The following is a 27,629-nucleotide window of genomic DNA, read 5'->3' as shown; positions in this document are numbered from 1 at the left end:
ACTCGGCGTGTAATCACTATGGGATGCCAATTTTTTCCCTAGCAACCAAATACAGTACCCTAGCAACAGAGTAAACAAAGCCTTATATCTCCGCATCAGAACATCGTAGAGACACGGGGGTTGGACCGTTTGACTCGTGACTCGGAGTGTAATCATTATGGGATGCCAATTTTTTCCCTAGCAACCAAATACAGTACCCTAGCAACAGAGTAAACAAAGCCTTATATCTCCGCATCAGAACATCATAGAGACACGGGGGTTGGACCGTTTGACTCGTGACTCAGAGTGTAATCATTATGGGATGCCAGTTTTTTCCCTAGCAACCAAATACAGTACCCTAGCAACAGAGTAAACAAAGCCTTATATCTCCGCATCAGAACATCGTAGAGACACGGGGGTTGGACCGTTTGACTTGTAACTCAGAGTGTAATCATTATGGGATGCAAATTTTTTCCCTAGCAACCAAATACAGTACCCTAGCAACAGAGTAAACAAAGCCTTATATCTCCGCATCAGAACATCGTAGAGACACGGGGGTTGGACCGTTTGACTCGTGACTCAGAGTGTAATCATTATGGGATGCCAATTTTTTCCCTAGCAACCAAATACAGTACCCTAGCAACAGAGTAAACAAAGCCTTATATCTCCGCATCAGAACATCGTAGAGACACGGGTGTTGGACCGTTTGACTCGTGACTCGGAGTGTAATCAATATGGGATGCCAATTTTTTCCCTAGCAACCAAATACAGTACCCTAGCAACAGAGTAAACAAAGCCTTATATCTCCGCATCAGAACATCGTAGAGACACGGGAGTTGGACCGTTTGACTCGTGACTCAGAGTGTAATCATTATGGGATGCCAATTTTTTCCCTAGCAACCAAATATAGTACCCTAGCAACAGAGTAAACAAAGCCTTATATCTCCGCATCAGAACATCGTAGAGACACGGGGGTTGGACCGTTTGACTCGTGACTCGGCGGGTTATCATTATGGGATGCCAATTTTTTCCCTAGCAACCAAATACAGTACCCTAGCAACAGAGTAAACAAAGCCTTATATCTCCGCATCAGAACATCGTAGATACACGGGGTTTGGACCGTTTGACTCATGACCCGGAGCGTAATCACTATTGGAAGTCAAATTTTTCCCTAGCAACCAAATACAGTACCCTAGCAACAGAGTAAACAAAGCCTTATATCTCCGCATCAGAACATCGTAGAGACACGGGGGTTGGACCGTTTGACTCGTGACTCGGAGGGTAATCACTAGTGGATGCCATTTTTTCCCTAGCAACCAAATACAGTACCCTAGCAACAGAGTAAACAAAACCTTATATCTCCGCATCAGAACATCGTAGAGACACGGGGGTTGGACCGTTTGACTTGTGACTCGGCGGGTAATCACTAGTGGATGCCAATTTTTTCCCTAGCAACCAAATACAGTACCCTAGCAACAGAGTAAACAAAGCCTTATATCTCCGCATCAGAACATTGTACAGACACGGGGGTTGGACCGTTTGACTCGTGACTCGGAGGGTAATCACTAGTGGATGTCAATTTTTTCCCTAGCAACCAAATACAGTACCCTAGCAACAGAGTAAACAAAGCCTTATATCTCCGCATCAGAACATCGTAGAGACACGGGGGTTGGACCGTTTGACTTGTGACTCGGCGGGTAATCACTAGTGGATGCCAATTTTTTCCCTAGCAACCAAATACAGTACCCTAGCAACAGAGTAAACAAAGCCTTATATCTCCGCATCAGAACATCGTAGAGACACGGGGGTTGGACCGTTTGACTCGTGACTCGGAGTGTAATCATTATGGGATGCCAATTTTTTCCCTAGCAACCAAATACAGTACCCTAGCAACAGAGTAAACAAAGCCTTATATCTCCGCATCAGAACATTGTAGAGACACGGGGGTTGGACCGTTTGACTCGTGACTCAGCGTGTAATCACTATGGGATGCCAATTTTTTCCCTAGCAACCAAATACAGTACCCTAGCAACAGTGTAAACAAAGCCTTATATCTCCGCATCAGAACATCGTAGAGACACGGGGGTTGGACCGTTTGATTCGTGACTCAGAGTGTAATCACTATGGGATGCCAATTTTTCCCCTAGCAACCAAATACAGTACCCTAGCAACAGAGTAAACAAAGCCTTATATCTCCGTATCAGAACATTGTAGAGACATGGGGTTTGGACTGTTTGACTCGTGACCCGGAGTGTAATCACTATTGGAAGTCAAATTTTTCCCTAGCAACCAAATATAGTACCCTAGCAACCGAATAAACAAAGCCGTATATCTCCGCATCAGAACATCGTATAGAGACGGGGTTTGGATCGTTTTACTCGTGACTGGAAGTATGATCATATACTGTCCCCAAAAATTTGCCACGGCAAGCACCACTCACATTTTCTTCAGGAAATGTACCTATCTAGTTATTATTATTCTTCTGGTCCACACTTTTTCTAACAGTAACTCCTCCTAGAGCTTTCAAGCTACACCCACAAAACTTTACAAAACTTTTAAGACTGGTACGTAGATTTATGCTATATCTTTTCTAACTGATGGGACCTACCGAATTCCTAAACGGGGCGCTCAAACACCCCAAATTTTCCATTGACTTAACATTGCGACAAACTTTGACGGGTCATAGCTGCAAGCGAGAAATTTGTAGAAACTTGTGGGTTACCACATTTGAAGAGGCTGGCAGGCTCTGTAAGAACATACATCACATTGGGGTGTAAGTCTCACCCCTGGGGTGTAAGAGGCACCCAAATTTCCCCATTGACTTATAATGGGGCAAGGAACGTGCCCATATAAGGGAATAAAAGCGTCCCAGATGGAATATCTTCACTTTAGAGTGTCGTAGAGACATGGGGGTGGGCTCATTTTACTCAGGCATCCAATCAGTCTCTCTGGATCGTCTCATAGCTGTTAAGCCACGCCCCTAGCAACCATTTTTGGGTACCCTAGCAACATCTCCCATAGACTGCCATTATAAAATGCCCAGATGGATATCTTTGCAGCACAGTGTCACAGAGACATGGGGGTGGGCTCATTTTACTCAGGCATCCAATCAGTCTCTAAGGATTCTTATTGAGGTATTAAGCCACGCCCCTAGCAACCAAATATGAGCACCCTAGCAACATAATAAACAAAGCCTTATATCTCTGGATCCGAACATCATAGAGACATGGGGGTTGGGTCTTTTGGTCATGTTAGCCTTATGCTAGTTTCATGCTAAGTCATACTAGCTTCATGCTAGTTTCATGCTAGCTTCATGCTAATTTCATAATAAATCTTGCTAACTTCATGCTTATTCATGTTAGCATCATGTTAGCTTCATGCAAATTCATGTTAGCATCATGCTAACTTCATGCTAATTCATGTTAGCATCATGCTAGCTTCATGCTAATTTATGTTAGCATCATGCTAGCTTAATGCTAATTCATGTTAGCATCATGTTAGCTTCATGCTAATTAATGTTAGCAACATGCTAACTTCATGCTAATTCATGTTAGCATCATGCTAGCTTCATGCTAATTCACGTTAGCATCATGCTAATTCATGTTAGCATCATGCTAGCTTCATGCTAATTCATGTTAACATCATGTTAGCTTCATGTTAGCATCACGTTAGCTTCATGTTAATTCATGTTAGCATCATGCTAGCTTCATGCTAATTCATGTTAGCATCATGCTAGCTTCATGCTAATTCATGTTAGCATCATGCTACCTTCATGCTAATTCATATTAACATCATGCTAGCTTCATGCTAATTCATGTTAGCATCATGTTAGCTTCATGCTAATCATGCTAGCTTCATGTTAAATCAGACTAGCTTCATACTTAAACATACTAACAGCCAGATGGTCTACTAAACTAAACTTCTGTCAAACCGTTTTAAACGTTCAGGCCAGGCTTTGTCAAGCCAACATAAAGTTTGTCAACAAACTTTTCTATCTAGTTATTTTTATATCTTTATTCTTATGTCGCATAAATTTCGGCGCGTAACTCGTCCCACACGGTTTGTCGTAGACCCATAAAAGAGGGCCCAAATTGACCGGTTTATTGAGGAATGGTGTGCTATATCTTTTTTAAGGGATCGGGTGCAGGATTTTCGAAAGGGGGGCGAAAAACCACCCGAAAAATCCCATTGACTTAACATTGCGCCCAACTTTGACCAGTCATAGCTCCACTCGAGGATTTTGTAGAAACATGTGGGTTACAACATTTGAAGAGGGTGGTAGGCTCAGTATGAACATACACCACAATGGGGTGTAAGTTGTACCCCTGGGGTGTAAGAGGCACCCGAAATTTCCAATTGACTTATAATGGGGCAGGAAACATGCCCATATAAGGGACTAAAAAAGTTCCAGATGAGATATCTTTGCTTTACAATGTCGTAGAGACAAGGGGGTGGGCTCATTTTACTCAGAGATCCAATCAATCTATCAGGATAGTCCCAGAGCTATTAAGCCACGCCCCTAGCAACCATTTTGGGCACCCTAGCAACATCTCCCATAGACTGCCATTATAAAATGGCCAGATGGATATCTTTGCACCACAGTGTCATAGAGACATGGGGGTGGGCTCATTTTACTCAGGCATCCAATCAGTCTCACAGGATCCTTACATAGGTATTAAGCCACGCCCCTAGCAACCACTTTTGAGCACCCTAGCAACATAAAATTCAAACAGTTATATCTCCGCATCAGAACATCGTAGAGACACGGGGGTTGGACCGTTTGACTTGTGACTCGGCGTGTAATCACTATGGGATGCCAATTTTTTCCCTAGCAACCAAATACAGTACCCTAGCAACAGAGTAAACAAAGCCTTATATCTCCGCATCAGAACATCGTAGAGACACGGGGGTTGGACCGTTTGACTCGTGACTCGGAGTGTAATCATTATGGGATGCCAATTTTTTCCCTAGCAACCAAATACAGTACCCTAGCAACAGAGTAAACAAAGCCTTATATCTCCGCATCAGAACATCATAGAGACACGGGGGTTGGACCGTTTGACTCGTGACTCAGAGTGTAATCATTATGGGATGCCAGTTTTTTCCCTAGCAACCAAATACAGTACCCTAGCAACAGAGTAAACAAAGCCTTATATCTCCGCATCAGAACATCGTAGAGACACGGGGGTTGGACCGTTTGACTTGTAACTCAGAGTGTAATCATTATGGGATGCAAATTTTTTCCCTAGCAACCAAATACAGTACCCTAGCAACAGAGTAAACAAAGCCTTATATCTCCGCATCAGAACATCGTAGAGACACGGGGGTTGGACCGTTTGACTCGTGACTCAGAGTGTAATCATTATGGGATGCCAATTTTTTCCCTAGCAACCAAATACAGTACCCTAGCAACAGAGTAAACAAAGCCTTATATCTCCGCATCAGAACATCGTAGAGACACGGGTGTTGGACCGTTTGACTCGTGACTCGGAGTGTAATCAATATGGGATGCCAATTTTTTCCCTAGCAACCAAATACAGTACCCTAGCAACAGAGTAAACAAAGCCTTATATCTCCGCATCAGAACATCGTAGAGACACGGGAGTTGGACCGTTTGACTCGTGACTCAGAGTGTAATCATTATGGGATGCCAATTTTTTCCCTAGCAACCAAATATAGTACCCTAGCAACAGAGTAAACAAAGCCTTATATCTCCGCATCAGAACATCGTAGAGACACGGGGGTTGGACCGTTTGACTCGTGACTCGGCGGGTTATCATTATGGGATGCCAATTTTTTCCCTAGCAACCAAATACAGTACCCTAGCAACAGAGTAAACAAAGCCTTATATCTCCGCATCAGAACATCGTAGATACACGGGGTTTGGACCGTTTGACTCATGACCCGGAGCGTAATCACTATTGGAAGTCAAATTTTTCCCTAGCAACCAAATACAGTACCCTAGCAACAGAGTAAACAAAGCCTTATATCTCCGCATCAGAACATCGTAGAGACACGGGGGTTGGACCGTTTGACTCGTGACTCGGAGGGTAATCACTAGTGGATGCCATTTTTTCCCTAGCAACCAAATACAGTACCCTAGCAACAGAGTAAACAAAACCTTATATCTCCGCATCAGAACATCGTAGAGACACGGGGGTTGGACCGTTTGACTTGTGACTCGGCGGGTAATCACTAGTGGATGCCAATTTTTTCCCTAGCAACCAAATACAGTACCCTAGCAACAGAGTAAACAAAGCCTTATATCTCCGCATCAGAACATTGTACAGACACGGGGGTTGGACCGTTTGACTCGTGACTCGGAGGGTAATCACTAGTGGATGTCAATTTTTTCCCTAGCAACCAAATACAGTACCCTAGCAACAGAGTAAACAAAGCCTTATATCTCCGCATCAGAACATCGTAGAGACACGGGGGTTGGACCGTTTGACTTGTGACTCGGCGGGTAATCACTAGTGGATGCCAATTTTTTCCCTAGCAACCAAATACAGTACCCTAGCAACAGAGTAAACAAAGCCTTATATCTCCGCATCAGAACATCGTAGAGACACGGGGGTTGGACCGTTTGACTCGTGACTCGGAGTGTAATCATTATGGGATGCCAATTTTTTCCCTAGCAACCAAATACAGTACCCTAGCAACAGAGTAAACAAAGCCTTATATCTCCGCATCAGAACATTGTAGAGACACGGGGGTTGGACCGTTTGACTCGTGACTCAGCGTGTAATCACTATGGGATGCCAATTTTTTCCCTAGCAACCAAATACAGTACCCTAGCAACAGTGTAAACAAAGCCTTATATCTCCGCATCAGAACATCGTAGAGACACGGGGGTTGGACCGTTTGATTCGTGACTCAGAGTGTAATCACTATGGGATGCCAATTTTTCCCCTAGCAACCAAATACAGTACCCTAGCAACAGAGTAAACAAAGCCTTATATCTCCGTATCAGAACATTGTAGAGACATGGGGTTTGGACTGTTTGACTCGTGACCCGGAGTGTAATCACTATTGGAAGTCAAATTTTTCCCTAGCAACCAAATATAGTACCCTAGCAACCGAATAAACAAAGCCGTATATCTCCGCATCAGAACATCGTATAGAGACGGGGTTTGGATCGTTTTACTCGTGACTGGAAGTATGATCATATACTGTCCCCAAAAATTTGCCACGGCAAGCACCACTCACATTTTCTTCAGGAAATGTACCTATCTAGTTATTATTATTCTTCTGGTCCACACTTTTTCTAACAGTAACTCCTCCTAGAGCTTTCAAGCTACACCCACAAAACTTTACAAAACTTTTAAGACTGGTACGTAGATTTATGCTATATCTTTTCTAACTGATGGGACCTACCGAATTCCTAAACGGGGCGCTCAAACACCCCAAATTTTCCATTGACTTAACATTGCGACAAACTTTGACGGGTCATAGCTGCAAGCGAGAAATTTGTAGAAACTTGTGGGTTACCACATTTGAAGAGGCTGGCAGGCTCTGTAAGAACATACATCACATTGGGGTGTAAGTCTCACCCCTGGGGTGTAAGAGGCACCCAAATTTCCCCATTGACTTATAATGGGGCAAGGAACGTGCCCATATAAGGGAATAAAAGCGTCCCAGATGGAATATCTTCACTTTAGAGTGTCGTAGAGACATGGGGGTGGGCTCATTTTACTCAGGCATCCAATCAGTCTCTCTGGATCGTCTCATAGCTGTTAAGCCACGCCCCTAGCAACCATTTTTGGGTACCCTAGCAACATCTCCCATAGACTGCCATTATAAAATGCCCAGATGGATATCTTTGCAGCACAGTGTCACAGAGACATGGGGGTGGGCTCATTTTACTCAGGCATCCAATCAGTCTCTAAGGATTCTTATTGAGGTATTAAGCCACGCCCCTAGCAACCAAATATGAGCACCCTAGCAACATAATAAACAAAGCCTTATATCTCTGGATCCGAACATCATAGAGACATGGGGGTTGGGTCTTTTGGTCATGTTAGCCTTATGCTAGTTTCATGCTAAGTCATACTAGCTTCATGCTAGTTTCATGCTAGCTTCATGCTAATTTCATAATAAATCTTGCTAACTTCATGCTTATTCATGTTAGCATCATGTTAGCTTCATGCAAATTCATGTTAGCATCATGCTAACTTCATGCTAATTCATGTTAGCATCATGCTAGCTTCATGCTAATTTATGTTAGCATCATGCTAGCTTAATGCTAATTCATGTTAGCATCATGTTAGCTTCATGCTAATTAATGTTAGCAACATGCTAACTTCATGCTAATTCATGTTAGCATCATGCTAGCTTCATGCTAATTCACGTTAGCATCATGCTAATTCATGTTAGCATCATGCTAGCTTCATGCTAATTCATGTTAACATCATGTTAGCTTCATGTTAGCATCACGTTAGCTTCATGTTAATTCATGTTAGCATCATGCTAGCTTCATGCTAATTCATGTTAGCATCATGCTAGCTTCATGCTAATTCATGTTAGCATCATGCTACCTTCATGCTAATTCATATTAACATCATGCTAGCTTCATGCTAATTCATGTTAGCATCATGTTAGCTTCATGCTAGCATCATGCTAGCTTCATGCTAATTCATGTTAGCATCATGCTAGCTTCATGCTAATTCATATTAGCATCATGCTAACTTCATGTTAATTCATATTAGCATCATGCTAGCTTCATGCTAATTCATGTTAGCATCATGCTAATTCATGTTAGCATCATGCTAGCTTCATGCTAATTCATGTTAGCATCATGCTAGCTTCATGCCAATTCATATTAGCATCATGCTAGCTTCATGCTAATTCATGTTAGCATCATGCTAGCTTCATGCTAATTCATGTTAGCATCATGCTAGCTTCATGCTAATTCATGTTAGCATCATGCTAGCTTCATGCTAATTCATGTTAGCATCATGCTAGCTTCATGCTAATTCATGTTAGCATCATGCTAGCTTCATGCTAATTCATGTTAGCATCATGCTAGCTTCATGCTAATTCATGTTAGCATCATGCTAGCTTCATGCTAATTCATGTTAGCTTCATGCTAATTCATGTTAGCATCATGCTAGCTTCATGTTCATTCATGTTCGCATCATGCTAGCTTCATGCTAATTCATGTTAGCATCATGCTAGCTTCATGCTAATTCATGTTAGCATCATGTTAGCTTCATGCTTATTCATGTTAGCATCATGTTAGCTTCATGCTATTTCATGTTAGCATCATGCTATCTTCATGCTAATCATGCTATCTTGATGCTAGCTTCATGTTAACCATGTTAGCTTCATGCTAGCTTCAGGCTAATCATGCTAGCTTCATGCTAAATCAGGCTAGCTTCATACTTAAACATACTAACAGCCAGATAGCCTACTAAACTATACATCTGTCAAACCTTTTTAAACGTTCAAGCTACGCTTTGGCAAGCCAACATAAAGTTTGTCAACAAACTTTTCTATCTAGTTTTCACATATTGTTGTGATTATTTAAAGGAACAGTATGTAAGAAATTTTTTATCAATTAATCATAAAATGGCCCTGATATGTCACTAGACATTAAGAAATCATTTTCATTTCAAATACTTATATCACTGACAACAGTTGTCCGGCCAGGATATTGTCATTTAAAAAGTGAAGTTGCAGCCCTCAACTGATGTTTATGTTGTCATGTTGTGTATTGGCCACCAGTTGTGTGATTGCAGTACCAGTTTTAGCCACAAGTTTTGTGATTGCAGTACCAGTTTTGGCCACAATCCTACATACTGTTCCTTTAAAATAAAACTTTTGCAAGGTTTACCTGCCAGTAAATATTAATACACATAACACATATTTAAAAGTAATCTGATACGGTCTCGTTTTTAAAGGCGCTACAGCTCCCCTTGTGCTTTTTAGAGAGATGTGCAATCATTGCGGTGATCTGAAATCATCGCGATAAGGTCAAACAATCACAATGAGACTATTATATAATCATTGTGACAGCCCTATTTAAAGGCGGGGTGCACGATCTCTGAAAGCCAATGTTGACATTTCAAATCACCTAAACAAAACACGCCCCTATCCCAATACAATCTGAACCTTCTTTTGATAGACCAGCCCCACAAATACGCAACCAAGACAACGATGTCAGTTAGCAGACATGCCCCTTACTGCTGATTAGCTACAAGTGTGTTTTGGTAGACGGCCCGACTCCCTTTTCCAAAGCGTTTTTCAAAAATTGTCCACCCCGCCTTTAATGTCTGTCTGTCTGTTTGTAGTGTGTATAAGGAGCTTAACCAGGCAATATTACACAACAAGCTGTGATTTCAGGTCATGTTCTGTTTACACTGTACCTCATCTCAAATATTTCCACCAATCAGAGCCCAGGTCCATCCTGTCCCATGATTCTGATGCTGTGGATCTCAAAACAATAAGAGAAAAGATTCACATATTCTGCAAATACCTACTGTTGTCTCATGAGTTTGGACCAGGAAGTTTTTGTGTTTGGACACACATGACATCATACAGTAACAAGTGGACTGTGCCAATGATAGTACAATGAGATAAGTGACCAAAACTAGGTTTGTGTGTGAAAACATTAATCACTGAGGCTTTGATTCCTCAAGGCCGAGGTTGTAGTTTATTAACAGACTGAGATGTTGAGTTCAGTCTCTCACCCTCCAGCTCTCATGAGTAAATAATGACTATCCGCCAAGCTGAAGTGAAAGAATATTATTTCACACACCATTTGGCCAGCCGTCGCAGAATATCACACGAGCTGTGTCTGTTCGACAGACTTTTCTCACAATGAAACAAATTTGTGAGGAACGGAGAACCACGTGCTTCAACATGAAATTTTTTCATAAACTAGAATTTATGAGTGAGCTGAAATCACAGGGAGTATTCAGAGGGGGATTTACTCCTCCAGGGATGGTAACCACATATCTGCTTTGATAGGGAACAGGGAGTAGATTAGTGCAAGCAAACTGAGAATTTGAACTGAGAAAAGGTCACCTTGATTTAAACCGTATCACTTCTCTATGTTTGTGGTCTTTCCTTACATATTGTAACACCGTGTCCTCCTCGGAGTATGCATTACCTGAAGACAGAAGCTATTTATCTAGCATTTGTTTACTATCTTGTCATTGCGATTATAGCTAATGCTTGCGGCTACTATTTTGCATCATAATACACTAAATACAGAAAAGCATTATTAAACTACTTCTGTGTATGAGCTGGGGATGGGAATGGTTGGAGGATTGAGGATTGAGGATGGACGGATGGATGAAGAGATGGATGGGATAGAGGGATTGATGGACAAACCCAACCATTGGTTTAAAATAACCTATAAAAGGTCAATATTTTGCAGTCCTTCCAGAAAAACGTTTTTTTTTTGTGATTGTTGCAAACAAAAATCCTTGATCTTGCGTCACGTTTTCTTAAAAAATGCGATGGAATATGCGGGATATTTATGCAATTTTATGCGATGAAATTGCGGGAACTTGCCAAAACTGCGGGAACTTGCCAAAACTGCGGGAACTTGCCAAAACTGCGGGAACTTGCCAAAACTGCGGGAACTTGCCAAAACTGCGGGAACTTGCCAAAACTGCGGGAACTTGCCAAAACTGCGGGAACTTGCCAAAACTGCGGGAACTTGCCAAAACTGCGGGAACATGCCAAAACTGCGGGAACTTGCCAAAACTGCGGGAACATGCCAAAACTGCGGGAACTTGACACTCCCCATGACAACAGGGGAGATGGCTGCACATGTGTGAAGTAAATGCAACTTTTTTCCACTTTCTGCTAAGATATATATGACTTTTTGCTACAAAATGCGGGGATTATGAAATCATGCATTTTGCGAGCAGAAATCTGCAATTTATGCGGCGAAAGTGCGACGTATTTAAAAAAATGCGGCCCCTGCATAAATATGCGGACTTTGGCTGATTATGCATTGAATCATGCGATCGCATAATCATGCTTTTTTTTTGAAGGGACTAATTTTGGTTTGAAACAACCCAACATAAAAACATTTTAACTCAATGGTTGGGTTTGTCCATTTTTTATTTTTACAGTGAATTCTTTGCACAGGGATGAGATTGGATAGTACTGCTAAGAAACTATAGTATTGATAATGATTGTGTCAGTGTCACTAGATTTATGTTATACGGTCACAAAATCATTAAATTTATTGAAACAATGTGTCATCAATCCAAACATGTTTTTCTTGATTTTGTCCTTGAGTGCTCTTTCATTTCACTGTTAAATATAGAAAGAGCCATTGAGTCTTGTAATAAAGGGACATAAAAGTGCTTAAACAATCTCCAGAAAATCTTGAGTGTTCTTCTGTGCTCTCCAAAAAATGGAAGAGGAGCTCTTCTTGGCAGCTTGATAAAAGATCTGCAATTAAATTTGTACTGACAGAGACAACCATCCCTCTACAGTATGTAATTCATAATATCCAGAGGCAATGAAAGCCAAGGAACATTTCTAACTGAACCTGATTTTACTAATGAAGAATCATGAAAAAACATGGTTAACTGAGATGAGTGTTCTAGGTAGCCTGAAACCATATGCCCCAGGTGTTTGGAGCTTGTTTACGCATAATGCTATTACTTTACTTTAGTCTAGTCTAACCAGACTTACAAATTTTCCCTCACAAACAGGAAGGATAGACCTAAGCATTCAAATGACTCAGGATGGGCCGTTTTGAGGTGGGCCATTACGCAACCACCTAGTAGCTGCCACCTCTCATATTTTGGCGCACATTTGCCTCTTACGAAAATCAATTTAGTCAAATTAAAAAGTCTACACTGTCAGACAGAAATGGTCCAACAATGGTCTTCACAATCTAAAACATGTGGGGTTGTTTCAACCCATAGTTAGGTGGTCAAATATGGACAAACCCAAAAGTTGTGTTAATTTCAAATCAATTGTTGAGTAATTTTAAACCCATAGTTTGGTAACAACAACCCATCATACAGTATGGTTATTTGTAACACAAAAGTTGTGTTTGCCCGTATTTGACCAAACCAGGGGTTGAAACAACCCAACATTTTTTAGGGTGTTTCACATCTGTAGTTCGGTTCATTTGGTCTGGACCAAAAGCAAAAAATAATACATTGTAGCTTTTTTAGCAGTTTTGGTTCCTTTTCACACCACACTGATTGCTCTGGTCCACACCAGTTGAAACGAACCAAAATTCAGTCATGTGATAAGATCCACATCACTCATTGGCCACATGTATTTCAACGTATTTCCTAAACTGCTTCTCGTCAGAATCAATGTGCGCAGAATTCCAGAAATTCCAGACGGCTGCACGCTGTAATTATGTCTCCGTGGTTGTTATACATAGTTTGTATACAGTACTCTAGACAAACTGTTCATTTTCAGAATGAATCGCGGATGCGGCTTGAAATCATCCTTTTAATGCATTAAAAACAGCGAAGACAACACCACTGCACACACCTCCTCCCAACTCCAGGTATTTCCGCGACCTGTCATTGTGCTAATATTGCTAATAGAAACTGTCAACAAAAACTTACCGATAATGCACTGCCAGCTATCTACGGCAACTGGTTTAGTCCAAAATGCATAGTACTTTTGCAGTTAGGTCAGTTGTTCTCACCACATATGAACCGCTCTAGAGTTTGTTTGAAATGTACCGAAACCACCTCTTTAAGGAGGTCTCGGTCCGCTTGTTTGGTCCGCTTTTGGTGCGCACCAGAGTTCGATTGCTGCATTCTCACCAGCCCAAACGAACCGCACCAAGTGAGCAATCAAACTCTGGTACGATTCAACTGAAGTAAATGAGGCAAGTGTAAATGTCACCAGGGCGGTTGTACCCTTTCAAAAAGTACATCTTTGCACCTAGAGAGTTTGTATTAGTACCTCAAAAGGTACATATTGGTACCAAAGAGTGCATATTAGTACCTCAAAAGGAACATTTGTACATATTAGGACATACTAAATTGTACATATTAGGACCTTTTTAAAGGGTACTGTCCCAATGACAGCTTGGGATCATTTTTTGACCATTTTTTTCTGACAGTGTACCTGGGAAAAACTGATTTACAGTAGCTTACTGTAAAAATGTTTACACCGCATTTCTCGTCAGAAAGCAATCCATGTGACCTTAGAACCACAAAAACCAGCAGACAGTTTTTACAGAGTAAAAGAGCTGCATGTCACAAGAAGTTACAATACCTAAAATAATGCAACTATTACAGGTATTAATATAAATACATTATGTACTGTATAATTAACATCAATAGATTGATTAGTTTCATTATATATTATACTATTATTACATTTGTGAGTGTGTGTTAAAATCAACATACTGTCATAACACTGATATAACCATTAATTAAACTGCCCTCAAACATGCTGTCTTCCCAGAACCATGACCTGTTTAAGCTTCTGTACAATTGATCTAGCTCACTCTGGTTAGGAAGGTAAAAGTGTCTTTGTCCTCTGTCTCAGTGTGAATGGGATAGGGAAAACCTGCACACAAAGGAGATCGACTGGGAAACCCCATACATCTCCTGGGACCAGAACTTTTGAATACTGGTAGCATAGCAACCACATTCCGACAAGATAGCTCCGGTAACGGACCAAAAATTTTGTCAGGTGAAGACTAACCTCATTTCTGTCCATCTATAAAACACTCAACCCAAAACACACAAACAAGTCATAAATTCTCTAATTTTAAAGCCCACCACAGAGGCATGTCACAGAGACATCCTCATGCCGAAAGTTTATTATTTGCATGCGTTTTAAAGTTTTGACAGTTTAAACTTTCATTTTCATCACAGCTGCTTTTGTCCGCATACACCTGACTCTCAGTAAAATCACTCTCTGCTCTTCACTGAAGAACTGTTGTACTTTACACAAATGGGTGTATATTTAGTTCATACAGTAAACTGTAAGAGCTTTCATTTACATTGCTTTAAACAGACATAAGCCTTTTTTAAAAGGTACATTAAATTGCTCTTTGTACAATGAATATTTGAAGAGTTTGGTTCCAAAACGCAGTAAATCCATTTTGACAAATTTCGGTAAAAACCTTTTCTATACCAAGAAAGAGACAAGATGAAAACCACTATTTTCTATTAGAAACTTTCACATAGCATCTTTAGGTTATAATAACATTAAAAATTCAAATCCATAATTTGATTTCCAAAGATTTATTATAAAAACAAATAATTTTTTCCACAAAATGCTATTAATCTATTGAATCAATATATTAATGTGCATTCATCTTTTCCATGTTATATACATTTAGTTGACTAGTGCTTTACACTGATTAAAAAAATAAACATTAAAGGCGGAGTCCACGATGTCTGAAAGCCAATGTTGATATTTGAAATCACCTAAACAAACACGCCCCTACCCCAATAGAATCTGGACCTTCTGTTGATAGACCCGTCCCACACATACGCAACCCGGCAAGGATGTCGGTTAGTAGACACGCTCCTTACTGCTGATTGGTTATAAGTGTGTTTTGGTAGTCAGCCCGTCTCCTTTTGCAAAGCGTTTTTCAAACATTGTGGACTCCGCCTTTAATGGCATTAATCAAAACACTTACTTTGTCATATTAAGAACAGTGTCATTGCTGCTGATATACTTGGGACGTCGTTTCTGAACTTTTTTGACATCGATCAGCTTTAAAAAAATTTGGTTCTGCTCGATTTTCGATGGTTTCGAGTAAAATAATGGAAAGTTTTTCATAAGATCCCCTGTGGTCAATGTGTTAGCATGACAGAAGCTTGATGCTGTCAAGAGAACAAGCAACAACCGGTATTTTTCCGTTTCCCGAGTGCCTCTCGCGTAAATTATTAGATTTTGATGACTTATGTTTCTTCCCCGTCACAGGCCAACAAAGGTTTTATTTTGTTTTTGTTTGTTTGTTGATCACGAAGTACAAAGTAGATTAGGAAAACTAGGATTTTGTGTGTATTCAATGCGCCACATTGTTGTTTACAAAAGGGAAAGTGACGTTTATCGCGTTTTGGTAAAAAAAAAAGGGAGAAAAGATGACAGAATATCACGCACATATTGGATTTTGTGTAAAATTAAGAATTTACTTTTTAATACTGACCTGATACAAAACTGATTTTGGCGGCAACTCATTTAAAAAAAAGGCATTTATCACGTTTTGAAACCAAACTCTTCATTTGTTGTGCTTATTTATTTGATTCTCTATTAAAAAAATTATAGGCTCCCTAATTACTGCAGGTAATATAACAAAAACAACATCTGCGGTATTACTTTATCTAGAAAAATCAGTATCCGGCATTGGAATCGGCGGATCACAAAGACGACAAATCAGTACAGTATCGGCTGCAAAAATCTTGATCAGAGCATCCCTATAGGATTCTTAAAACCAACTGTGAGGAATGTGTTAAATTCCAGCTTCAAGCCCACTCTTCCACAGATTCATTATTATACTGTGAATCATGATTTCTTAGGTGTGGCCACTCTTTCGGTTACAGTCATTTGACCTGAAGACCATTCATACAAAGAGATGAGAACAAAGAAAGGCCATGAAGGTTAAGTATGACATTTCCGAAAGGCTTTACCACAGAAAGAAGTAGAAATCTGTCTCAGGGCAATGCTGGGAAGTGACATCCATTAAATGAAGAAGAATGCAGAAGATTGAATTGAAAATCTTGAATATAAATGGAAATAGATGGAAAGTGATAACTGTGGAGAGCTCAGATGCAAAAGTGCCTATAAAGGCCATCTCTGTCAAAAATGATATAATGATAATGACTGAATCCACTCGGCACATATTATATGTTCATCAAATATGTTCGGCAAATCAATTGTTAACAGTCAATAAAAGCACATTTTCACACAATCGGCCGCTAGTTTAAAAACAGCCGATAGTTGTGGCCAATATATCCTGTCAATCAAAAGAGAACAGGAAAATGTAATGAATTTGAGCTATACAAAATGTAAAATAATTTTCACTTGTTTAATGTTTAATAATAATGGTCATTATATAAACCAATAACATTCAAACTAAAAATAATCGTCAAAATTTAGTTAATATAACCACCAAACTATTGGTATTGGGGTCATTCCTAGGATTCAGTGATATTTCATTCCCCTAGATTTTTGAAAGTGGTGGTTCACCAAAATAAAATGTTAAAAGCTTTTCAAAATACTTTGGTATGTCCTTATTAATTATAGCATTTAAATAATTTTTTATCATTAATAAAAACCTTTTTTCTGTCTTACAGCAAGCATTTTGTCATGTCCCTAAGGTTCTTCACTGAATTTGTACTTGGAAAAAAATTTATAAAATGTGCACAGTGTCTATAATTTTTGGCAATAATGCAAGTATTTATTTGTGTTTTTTGCTTTTGAAAAAAAGCAAGATATTTGACAAAAAACAACTTATAAAGTTACGTCCCTCAGTCTGAACTCTACCCCATCACACCAATCATTCTCCAGCCATAATAATTTAGACTCCAATATTTGACATCATTCACAGGAAGTTGTCTGTCAAGCTTAACAACTCAACCCCATTACATAAAATGAACCCTTGTGCATTGTTCAAATTTACTACCCTTTTGTGTTGTTAGTGGATGAAAACATTAAACGGCTATAAAATGTATCAGATGAAGATTTTTTTCAAAACTACCAAATCTCACAAAAAAAAAATCATGATTTTAACTCTTTAATTGCCAAGTTCATAAGTGGTGTCACCGATTTGGGGAAAAAACACACACACAAAATGACAGATTTTCAATATAAACAGTGATATATGTGTGCAAGTGTGTGTGTAACTAGTGAATGTTACCTATTTTTGTTTTTTCTTATTTCATTTTTTGAAAGTTACTAACGACTGTACTGTCTGCAGTAGTTTTCTTTGTTTAAGTTTTCACTGCAGTTTAGATAATAAAGTAAAAATAAAAATAAACGAAATATGACTATGTCTTTATTTCATGGTTGCCTAAAATAAAATAGTGTTTTGTTTGAGTGTCATTTTCGTATTAAACAAATACAAATTAAAGTAGGCCTATGTTTCCTTTCAACCCTGTTACAGTATTCTCAACCCTGTCACGTTAATATTTTTGGAAAATAAAATAAGAAAGAAAAAGAAATGAAAGCATTTCTTGATGATAACATGTCGGGTGGTAAAGGGCTAAAACAGTAAAATTGTTTTTTTGTGAAACATCTACTTTAAATTTTTTCTTACTAAAATAAAGAGACCACAGACAAACAATTTGGATATTCCATCACATACAAATGTGAAAATTATTATAAATTTTACATTTAAAGTCATTGAATTGGTATGATAGAGGGACACATGAGCACTAGGTAGATGTTTGTTTTATAACAAGTTTTGTGTAAAATCCTGTTTAAACTAATTCAATTTTGTCTATTACGGAGTTGAGAATAAAAAGGTGTAGATATCTAAAAAAAAAAAAACTGAAAATAATTAAAAGCTATTAATGCCTGAGATGGGAAAATATTATTATTTGAAGGTTTGATATGTGCCTAATAATGCGGGGTGTTTAGAAATGTAATCATATGTTGTTCAAAATTTAAAAAAGTCCAAGTTAAAATATTACCAAATCTCAGGAATGACCCATTAGCTGAAATTAGTCTGAATAATCGGCTATCAGAATTGGTGAATTTTTTTATATTTGTGCATCTCTACTTCAAATCCGCTTAGTTTCAGCATCATGCCATCCTGAAATACTGGTTTGTTGGCAGAATCCATTAAACATCACATTGATTTTTCACGAACCCCTCAAAGTACAGGGAAGACGACTGTGGATCACATTCAAACTTGGGTCCCTTGTGAGTACTTGAATCTGAATACAACCCGAACATGTCAGCCACATGCAACGTCACCTAATTTGTGGTTCAGTTTCTTAATTTTTACCTATAAATTTAACTAATTGCACATTCAGTGATGATGCAACTGTTTACCATGTCTTGTACTTAGTAGATTTTGCAGCAAAAGTTAAAGGACAAGTTTGGTATTTTACACTTAAAGCCCTGTTTTCAGATTGTTCAGATGAAATAGAATGGTTTTGACTGAAATTTGGACATATGATGCTGGCCCGAGAATTTTCGGGTGTTTGTTGTATCAGCCTCCACCTCTACAATGGCTGCATAGGTGCACAGGAACAATCCTTCCTAAAATGCATTAAACTTTTGTTTACAAAGACGTGAAACTCACCAGGTGGTCAGGGGTTTTGAAAAATATTTTGAAAAATAGGTCCACAAATTTACAACGAATGGTAAAACACCTGTTGGAAAGCATCTTTTGCAGCGATTTTTGTGTGCGCACATCATTGAACACCCCTGACCACTCGGTGAGTTTCAGTGCACCTATGCAGCCATTGTTAGGGTGGGGGCTGATACAACAGAAATCGAAAATTCTCGGGCCAGCATCAGCATCAAAAATAACGAACTTGTCCTTTAATAACATGTTAGTTTATAGTACAGATATGGAAAATAGGGATTTTTGTAGTTTCCCGTTGAGACTAATTTAACAATGGGAACATTCTAAAATTTCAGAGGATGTTCAGCGACTCAGATGTGTTAGTCATTAATGTTTGTTAAGTGAAACAAAAGCTTACACTTAAAAACAGTTATTGAAGAAGTTGAGAGCATCATTAGACACAAACAAAATAACATGAGTAAATTTGTCCCACTTTTCAGCCCTCTGCTCTTTTATAAATGCTACAGCTGCAACCCTCATTTTGTGAGACGGTTCTGCCTTATCTAAAAGCCAGAAATAGACATCTTCACCCTTCCTTGTCCTGACAGCCTGAAGAGGAAGAGAGAGAAAGAGCAAGAAACAGGATGAGATAGAGAGACACACATGTAGAGATAGTGAGAGAGACTTTCTTGAGGCCTGTGGAGCTGTGACAAAAAGACCCACAAAATGCAGCTCGCATATTAGGAGGACCATTAAAAGGTATGAAAAGGGAAACTTTACTGCTTACTAAAGGGCGATTGATAGTCGTGCGTAGGACCTACGGCGTAGCTACGGCGTAGGCTATCCGTAGCCGGTGCCTAGCTCTGCGTAGCCAGACGCGCACCTCACAAAATTTCTAGCAGCGCGTCGGCTCTACGCTTACCGTAAGCGCTGTGATTGGTCCACCAGAACCCCTTCCGTCAGGTAAAAAAACTGCGTCATAGGTATTTCCGTTTGAGACGGTGAAAACAAAGATGAGCCAAGTTGAGGAGTGATTTAACTCAAACTGAAACATAAGTCGCTGTTTATTTACTTCCATCATTGCTGATCTTCTCAAATTATACACAACAAGTTGCTATTTCTTCTTCGTTTGTGGGTTTACTTGCTTAGCTTCTTCTTCTGTGACGACTTCTGCTGCTACTGTGGTTACACGCGTGATTACTGCCAACCAGCGGTTTCGCGTGTGTTTGCACGTCGACGCGGACGGCGACGCACAAGTATAAATGAAAACCGACGCGGAACCTACGCCGTCGCTGCTACGCCGTAGGACCTACGCACGACTATAAATCGCCCTTAAGATATTGCATTCCTTTCTCCGAGTTAAAATCACGACTAGGATCTGAAGAGTGTTAATTAAACGGTCGCTCTATTTTGATAATAATACCCCTAAGCCTAGACATATGAAGGGCTGGAAGCCCACAAGCAACAAACCGGTTTCACTGTGACTCAGTGTGTTTGCTATTTACAGCTGGCAGAAGAAGCAGGCGTGGAGTTCTTGTTAACTCTGAGATATCCTCAATGCCTGCTGGGGCACGCTGTATCATCAGGGTTTACAGGAATAAAAAGCTTTTCCGTAATCACTGTGAACATTCTGGATCAGGAGGTCAACATTCAAACAAAGGTTTGGCATAAAGTATGAATAAGTTTTCATTCAAAACTGAAACATTAAAATCTAATTATCGACTACATAGAGTGGTGGCCAAAGTTATTAGAACATCCGACAGATTTGAAAATATATTGACTTTTTGTATCCAAAACATGATTTTTATTTTAAAATGATGGTTGCTCTGAGCACATCAAATATCAGATGATGTGAGTAGTAGGGCTGGGTATCGATTCAGATGTTCCAGATCGATTCGATTTCGATTCGCAAGCTATCAAATCGGTTTGATTTCAATTCTCGGTTCGATTTTCAACTCAATGAATATAGATTTAATACAAATACTATATTTCTAAAAAAAGAACAGTGAACATAAGTTTACAAGGGCAACCAATAAAACAAAATTATATAAACTCCTGTATTTTAGGTTCACTTGGGTACATTAAAACAGAGCCCATCTCTAATTTTCAAATGCATACAATTATGTTAAATACAATACAATTTTGATGCAATATGAAAAAATGTATGCTGAAAAAAGTCATAACAGTCGAGTAGGGGTGGCACGGTTCACAAAAGCCTCGGTTCGGTTCGTATCACGGTTCTATGGTCACGGTTCTCGGTTCAGTACGGTTCTTGTTGTTATTTTTTTAACACTCCAAAAATGTATTATCTTATTAATTATCCATAATTTAAGATACAGTATTAAAAAAAGTTATCATGTAATCATGCACAAACTGAATTTGACTTTAAGCACATTATTGGGAACATCCCTGAGGAAAGCCAGGCGAGATTTTGACACAGCGAGAGGGAAGACATTGATGATTTCAACATGCTTTTCATTTATTTGGCAAAAAAGAGAATGTGTATTGCCATCTACATGAACTTTGATTAGCACACAAAGATATCTTGCATTTCTCAAAATGCTAACTTCGGTGTAGCTTTAAGATTTATCACTGAGAGGCTGCTTAAATACTGCAGAGAGAATATGTGAACGAGAGAGAAACATAACGTTTACACCTGTAATATTTAAATCCGTCTCTTTTGTCCACTTTTGACCACTTCTGTCCTGATTACTTTAAGGGGCAGTTTATGAAATAAGATCGCGCAACTTTCACACGCTAGCAAAATGAAACTACGCGGAAATCAGCCGCTTTCGTTTTATCAACGAAAGGCTAAAAATAGCGCTGAATACGAAAAGACGTAAAACAGTGTTCATTACCTCAGATTAGATAAATGGTCGGAGAGAAGGCTGTCGCGTGTGGCTGTATCTATTGTTTTATTTCCGTTGTCATCATAGGTAACATGAAATAAAAAATATTTCCACACACCAAACTTATACGACGCTGGCGCATCCTCCAACTGCGGGCATACTTCTTTTTCTCTCCCTTTTGCCATTTCTACACGTAACATGACCGGCAGCACTCACTCTCCACACCAGTCACCTCTTCTTTCGCGCTATTCGCGAAAGGGGAACACGTTATCTGAGGTCACATACAGGGAACGAGGCTACATACATTGCGCATGCCATGAACCGTTGAACCGTACGGCACACACGCGCTCCGAACCGAGACAAGCGAACCGAACGGTTCGGAATTTTTTCATGAACCGTGCCACCCCTACAGTCGAGTGGAAAAGACTAGTACTTAGATTAACGTTAATCTTACGTTCAATGTTTGCGGAAATACATATGGAAAAAAATCGGTTTGTGGCCTTTGAGAATCGATTTTGAATTGAACACGTAAAAAAACGATTTTCGAAAAAAGTCGCGATTAGTATTGTTTTTATCCATTTTTGACTTTAATATTTGATATGTCTACTAGGGGTGGGCGGTATGACCAAAAAACGAATTCCGTTTTATTTTGTGCCACCATACTTACTTGTAACTACTCATGTAACAGTCTTTAAATAGGGAAAACATAGAAGTGTTTGGTGGCTTCTAAATTCATCTCTGTTTGGATCCTAAGGAATGAATGGGGCTAGGCTAAATGCTAACACATTCACAACGCGCTGTGCAAAGATAAAGTGCATGCAATGAAAAAAGATAGGTATGTTTTAATTCATCTAATTGAGGTATGAACATAGTAAAATATAGAAAACGGTGGTTTTTCCTTTAAAGTGACTGAAAAAGCCAGTGCGGCGCACCTTGCGTTTCCAAGCATTTAAAACGTATTTGCAGTGATTGGCCCCTAGGGAAAATTACCTAAATCTCCTTATGATGGCCACCACTTTATCTACAAAGTCATCTTCATCTTCTACCTATCATCAGATTTAGGTCATAATCCAAACAATATTTGGAGGATCACCGGTAAAAGCACCATGGACCCCCAGGTGAAGATCCACGCTGTAAAGCATTTGATCTTTCAGATAAATCCTCTTGAGCAAAAAATCACCTACCTAACTCAAACACATTTCGCTCCTTTAATAAATTATGACTTTTGAGACCTCCGATTTCCGTTATGAGGGACAAACGGCCTCAGGCAAAACATAATATTTTAGTGGTGCGCCAAAGATTGCAACACAAACCAGGGTGTGGATACCATACTGGCTGTTACAATGGGGAATGTTGCATTTTGCTGAACACTAAGCAGTGCATCAACAAACACATAGAGAAATGCAGTGTGTAACACGGAGTGGCATCGTGATGATAACAACCTCAATAACAGTGGTGTAGCCTTACAAGACCAATCACTCAATGTCCAGGGGTAATGAATAGAGGAACTTGTCCATGTGAGAGTCTCTTGAGACAGGGACAATCAAAATGCTCCAAAGCTTTGCAAACAAGCTTATCTCAATCACGAAACTCTATTTGATATCACGCTGGATGTAATAAAGTATTTAAAATGAACATGCATAGGAGACTTTGAAAAAGATGAATCATCAAATATGCTTGGCACTTCTTCCTGAAAGACTTCAATTTTAAATTAATAAATCTGCTCAAAGCATATTTTGTTTAATTTTAGATACCAATGAGGTAAAAGCAATCTTGTCTACTTGAGGATTTCTGTAACCGACTGATTAAAAGGTTAGAAAGCCCCTCTTGAACAGTTAAGAAGGATTATATGTCTGCTGCCAAAGCTGTCTGGTCCTCTGATGGCCAGCATCGCCCAGTAACCCCATACAATGAATGCGGGGTGTGGTATAAATAAGACAACAACATGACAGAATTAATGCCATGATTTTCATTCTTTTTTATTAATAAAGTTTTTGCAGCCTACAGCAACACTGGAAAAAAACACCCTTAGTGCCTATCAGGGCCATGCCAAGACTTAAAAAGCACAGATAAGGCAATCAACACATGAGTCAGCAGCTTTGTAAATAAAACAAACTCAACAGAGTACAGCTGTTTCATGAGTAACATCACTTACCGTCTATGGCTGGACTGAGCGCTCGCTAATATAATATGTGACGAACAAATAAGCATGCATTAAGGCTTTGAACTTGGAATTGGACCTAGTTACAATAGCGTAACCAAACAAAGTTGCAAAACAATTATGAATTTCTGCCAAAACAAACCAACAGTCCAAGCCAACAGTCTTGAAAGAAACAAAGACAGGTTTGGAAAGACAGTAAGTAAACAACAGATTTTCATTTTAAGATGTAGTAAGAATTTAAAGGAATAGTCCATTTTCTAAAAAGAAAAATCCAGATAATTTACTCACCACCATGTCATCCAAAATGTTGATGTCTTTCTTTGTTCAGTCGAGAAGAAATTATGTTTTTTGAGGAAAACATTCCAGGATTTTTCTCATTTTAATGGACTTTAATAGAGCCCAACATTTAATACTTAACAGTTTTTTTCAACGGAGTTTCAAAGGACTACGATCCCAAACGAGGCATTAGCGTCTTATCTAGCAAAACGATTGTCATTTTTGACAAGAAAAATTAAAAATATGCTCTTTTAAACCACAACTTTCCGTCTAGGTCCGGTCCAGCGCGACCTAACGTAAATGCGTAGTGACGTAGGGAGGTCACGTGTTACATGTATGAAACCACATTTGCGGACCATTGTAAACAATAAACTGACACAAAGACATTAATTAGTATCATTTGACATACAACAACGTAGGAACGGTGCTCTTTCTCCAAACTTGTAAACACTGGGGCGGAGTTTCGCGTTTATCCTCGGTGACCTCTTGATGTCATGACGTATTGCGTGAGGTCGCTGGCGCTTTCAGGACCGGATCTAGACAAGAAATTGTGGTTTAAAAGTGTATATATTTTATTTTTATTGTCAAAAATGACAATCGCTTCGCTAGATAAGTCCCTTATGCCTCGTTTGGGATTGTTTATAGTCCTTTGAAACTCCATTGAAAAAAACTGTTAAGTGTTGAGTTAAGTATTAAATGTTGGGCTCTATTAAAGTCCATTAAAATGAGAAAAATCCTGCAATGTTTTCCTCAAAAAACAATTTCTTCTCGACTGAACAGAGAAAGATATCAACATTTTGGATGACATGGTGGTGAGTAAATTATCTGGATTTTTCTTTTAAGAAAATTGACTATTCCTTTCAGTGTAGGCTCTCTTAAAAGAGATAATGGGATAATTCTTTAAGAAAGAGAATGCTACTCAAATCGCTGTCCCAGATGAAAATGTTTTTATTACTCCTTTCACCAGGTGCTTTCCAAACAGCTATATAACTAGTCACAATTGCCCTTCTTCCTCTAGAGTTCCCACGTCAAGGGCTCTGCATAGCGATGCTCACTTCCGATTGGAACCTGCCCAATAATGCATATCCATGATCTCATCCAGCAGTTTTGCCAATGCACAATGTCTCCTGGAGGAAATGCTACCGAGACACATTAAGAGCTTTGTTCATATTAAGTCAAGGTGAATGGCAAACTCCTCCCCAATAGGAAACGCAGAAAGAACTAATGAATTAAAGTGTAGGAATGAGTAATCACACCAGTCATGTGACCTCACTTTTCTCCTTAGAATGACATCACCAGTCATGCATTTCACAGAAGCAATCTGCCAATCCACAGAATGTTACGGTCACATGTATGCTGCCAGATACAAAAAGGAACAGAAACATGACCATAGAGCCAATCATTTCCCCTAGGTGTGGTTTCTTTAAGTTGTGTAGCAGTGGTGTAACATCATATGAGCGTCGCATTAATATTTTATATTTTTCTCTTCAATTTTTGGTAGTTCATGTGGCTCAACTGGTAGAGCACAAAGTCATGGGTATGTGTACCAGGGAGCACACTTAATAATAAAACCTATTGGGGCAGGGCTTATCCTAGTCCCAGACTAAAATGCATGTTTGAGCTGCCTTCATTTAGAACCACCTTGTACTGACATATATTAAAATATATCATTGCCATTGCTTTGTCTCAAAATGCACACCAGTATCTTTTTTGTAAAGTATGTGTGTAAAAACGACTTAAATGTCTTATTATTACTAAGGCCTAGTCCTGGATTAATCTAAACCCTGTCTGGTAAACTACTAAATGTAGTGTAATTACATTGTACCTTAAATAACCACAACAAAGCTCTTTTTGATCCTGATGAATGCAAATAATGCAATAAAGCTCCGATTCATCATCACTTTCCCTTGTGGTTTGTCCGTCTTTACAGTAAATCTCACCTACACAATTCAGTCGAAACACCTACAATGTATTCTTTGTGTACAATGTGAACAACACCTAACCTACTTTCTTATCTTGATAGTTCAGAACAGTGTTAGGGGGACAGAAAGAATTCCAATGGGATCTCAGGATGACTTCAATTCTTTAACATTGTATTAAAAAAGCTTAAACAGCTAAAGTCAACATATTTCTTAGTGCTTGGTTATTTTGTAACAAATATAAATCGTTAGACACCGCTGATCTGCGTACACTTGCGTTGCGTCGCAAGAAGCTGGTTGCCAGTGGCGCGTAACTTGACGCCGTGTCAGCTAAACTTCTAAAGACCTCGTTGTTGCGTTCTTTAACCTTGCGTCTTAAAAAAGCTGAACAAATCTTTATGTACCTTAGTACTGTAGGTGCATTTCAAGTGTGCAAAACACATGAAGGATACCACACCTGTTGAAAAGCACACAACGAACATACAACACACAACGAATCAGACGCGGTTCAGTTCGATGGTAAATTCGGACCGAAACCAACAACAGCAGCACGCGAAAAACAGGATGTGGATTAAGGCGTCGATTCATTGAGCTTTACAATATAAAACTTACAAGTCTAAACGAATTAAAATAACAAACCAACCGTCAAATAAACATACAATCGAACAGCAATAGATGCTAAGGCACATAAATGTCAACATGCAACACATCACATGGCGACAGGTCCACGTTCACGCGCGATAACATGTGGATGTGCACTGCTTAAACATCATCAAACACGGTTTAACGGAGGTAACGTTCACGTTAATTCGTGAAGATTTCATTCGTGTTCCTATAGTAACCATCGGTAAGGTATATGGCTGCTTACCTTTAAACTGTACGGGCTGGCTTGTTTTAATTCTCACAGTTCCTGATATCGATTCGCCGGGGTTGTAAACCACTTTGTTATTTGTAAAAGTAATCTCAAATTCCTGAAGCTTCCCCATGTCTCCAAAGAGCACGACTGCGGATACTATCGTCGGTTAAAGTAACGGGAGACAAGCAGCCGGTTTCACGTCCCACCTGCGGCTCTCACCTCTCCACCCATCCACGATCGGTGACGCTACCCGACTGGTTTTGACGTCACGCGCATATTTTTCAGGCGCGTTCGACTTCATGCGGCGCTGCGCAAGCCGTTCGGGGTATGACATCACAGTATCGCGAGAACGTTTCAAAAGCTGAGCGTTCATATTTCTGTTCTTTGC

General features: G+C 39.4%; 1 protein-coding gene across 1 annotated transcript in view; it reads right to left on the bottom strand.

Moving 5' to 3' along the window:
- The window catches only part of arrdc1b (arrestin domain containing 1b), a 57,397-nt gene extending 29,892 nt beyond the window's left edge, over nt 1-27,505 (bottom strand). Inside the window, exon 1 of the mRNA XM_055179990.2 lies at nt 27,254-27,505. Coding sequence (XP_055035965.1) covers nt 27,254-27,371 — 118 coding nt within the window. The 5' untranslated portion in view covers nt 27,372-27,505. The remainder of the gene's footprint in view (nt 1-27,253) is intronic.
- Nucleotides 27,506-27,629: the final 124 nt, after the last annotated feature.

The sequence above is a fragment of the Misgurnus anguillicaudatus genome, chromosome 9, assembly GCF_027580225.2.
Source record: "Misgurnus anguillicaudatus chromosome 9, ASM2758022v2, whole genome shotgun sequence".
Classification (NCBI taxonomy): Eukaryota; Metazoa; Chordata; class Actinopteri; order Cypriniformes; family Cobitidae; genus Misgurnus; species Misgurnus anguillicaudatus.
Note: the sequence above shows the minus strand (reverse complement) of the source record. Positions and strands in the feature narration are given on the sequence as shown.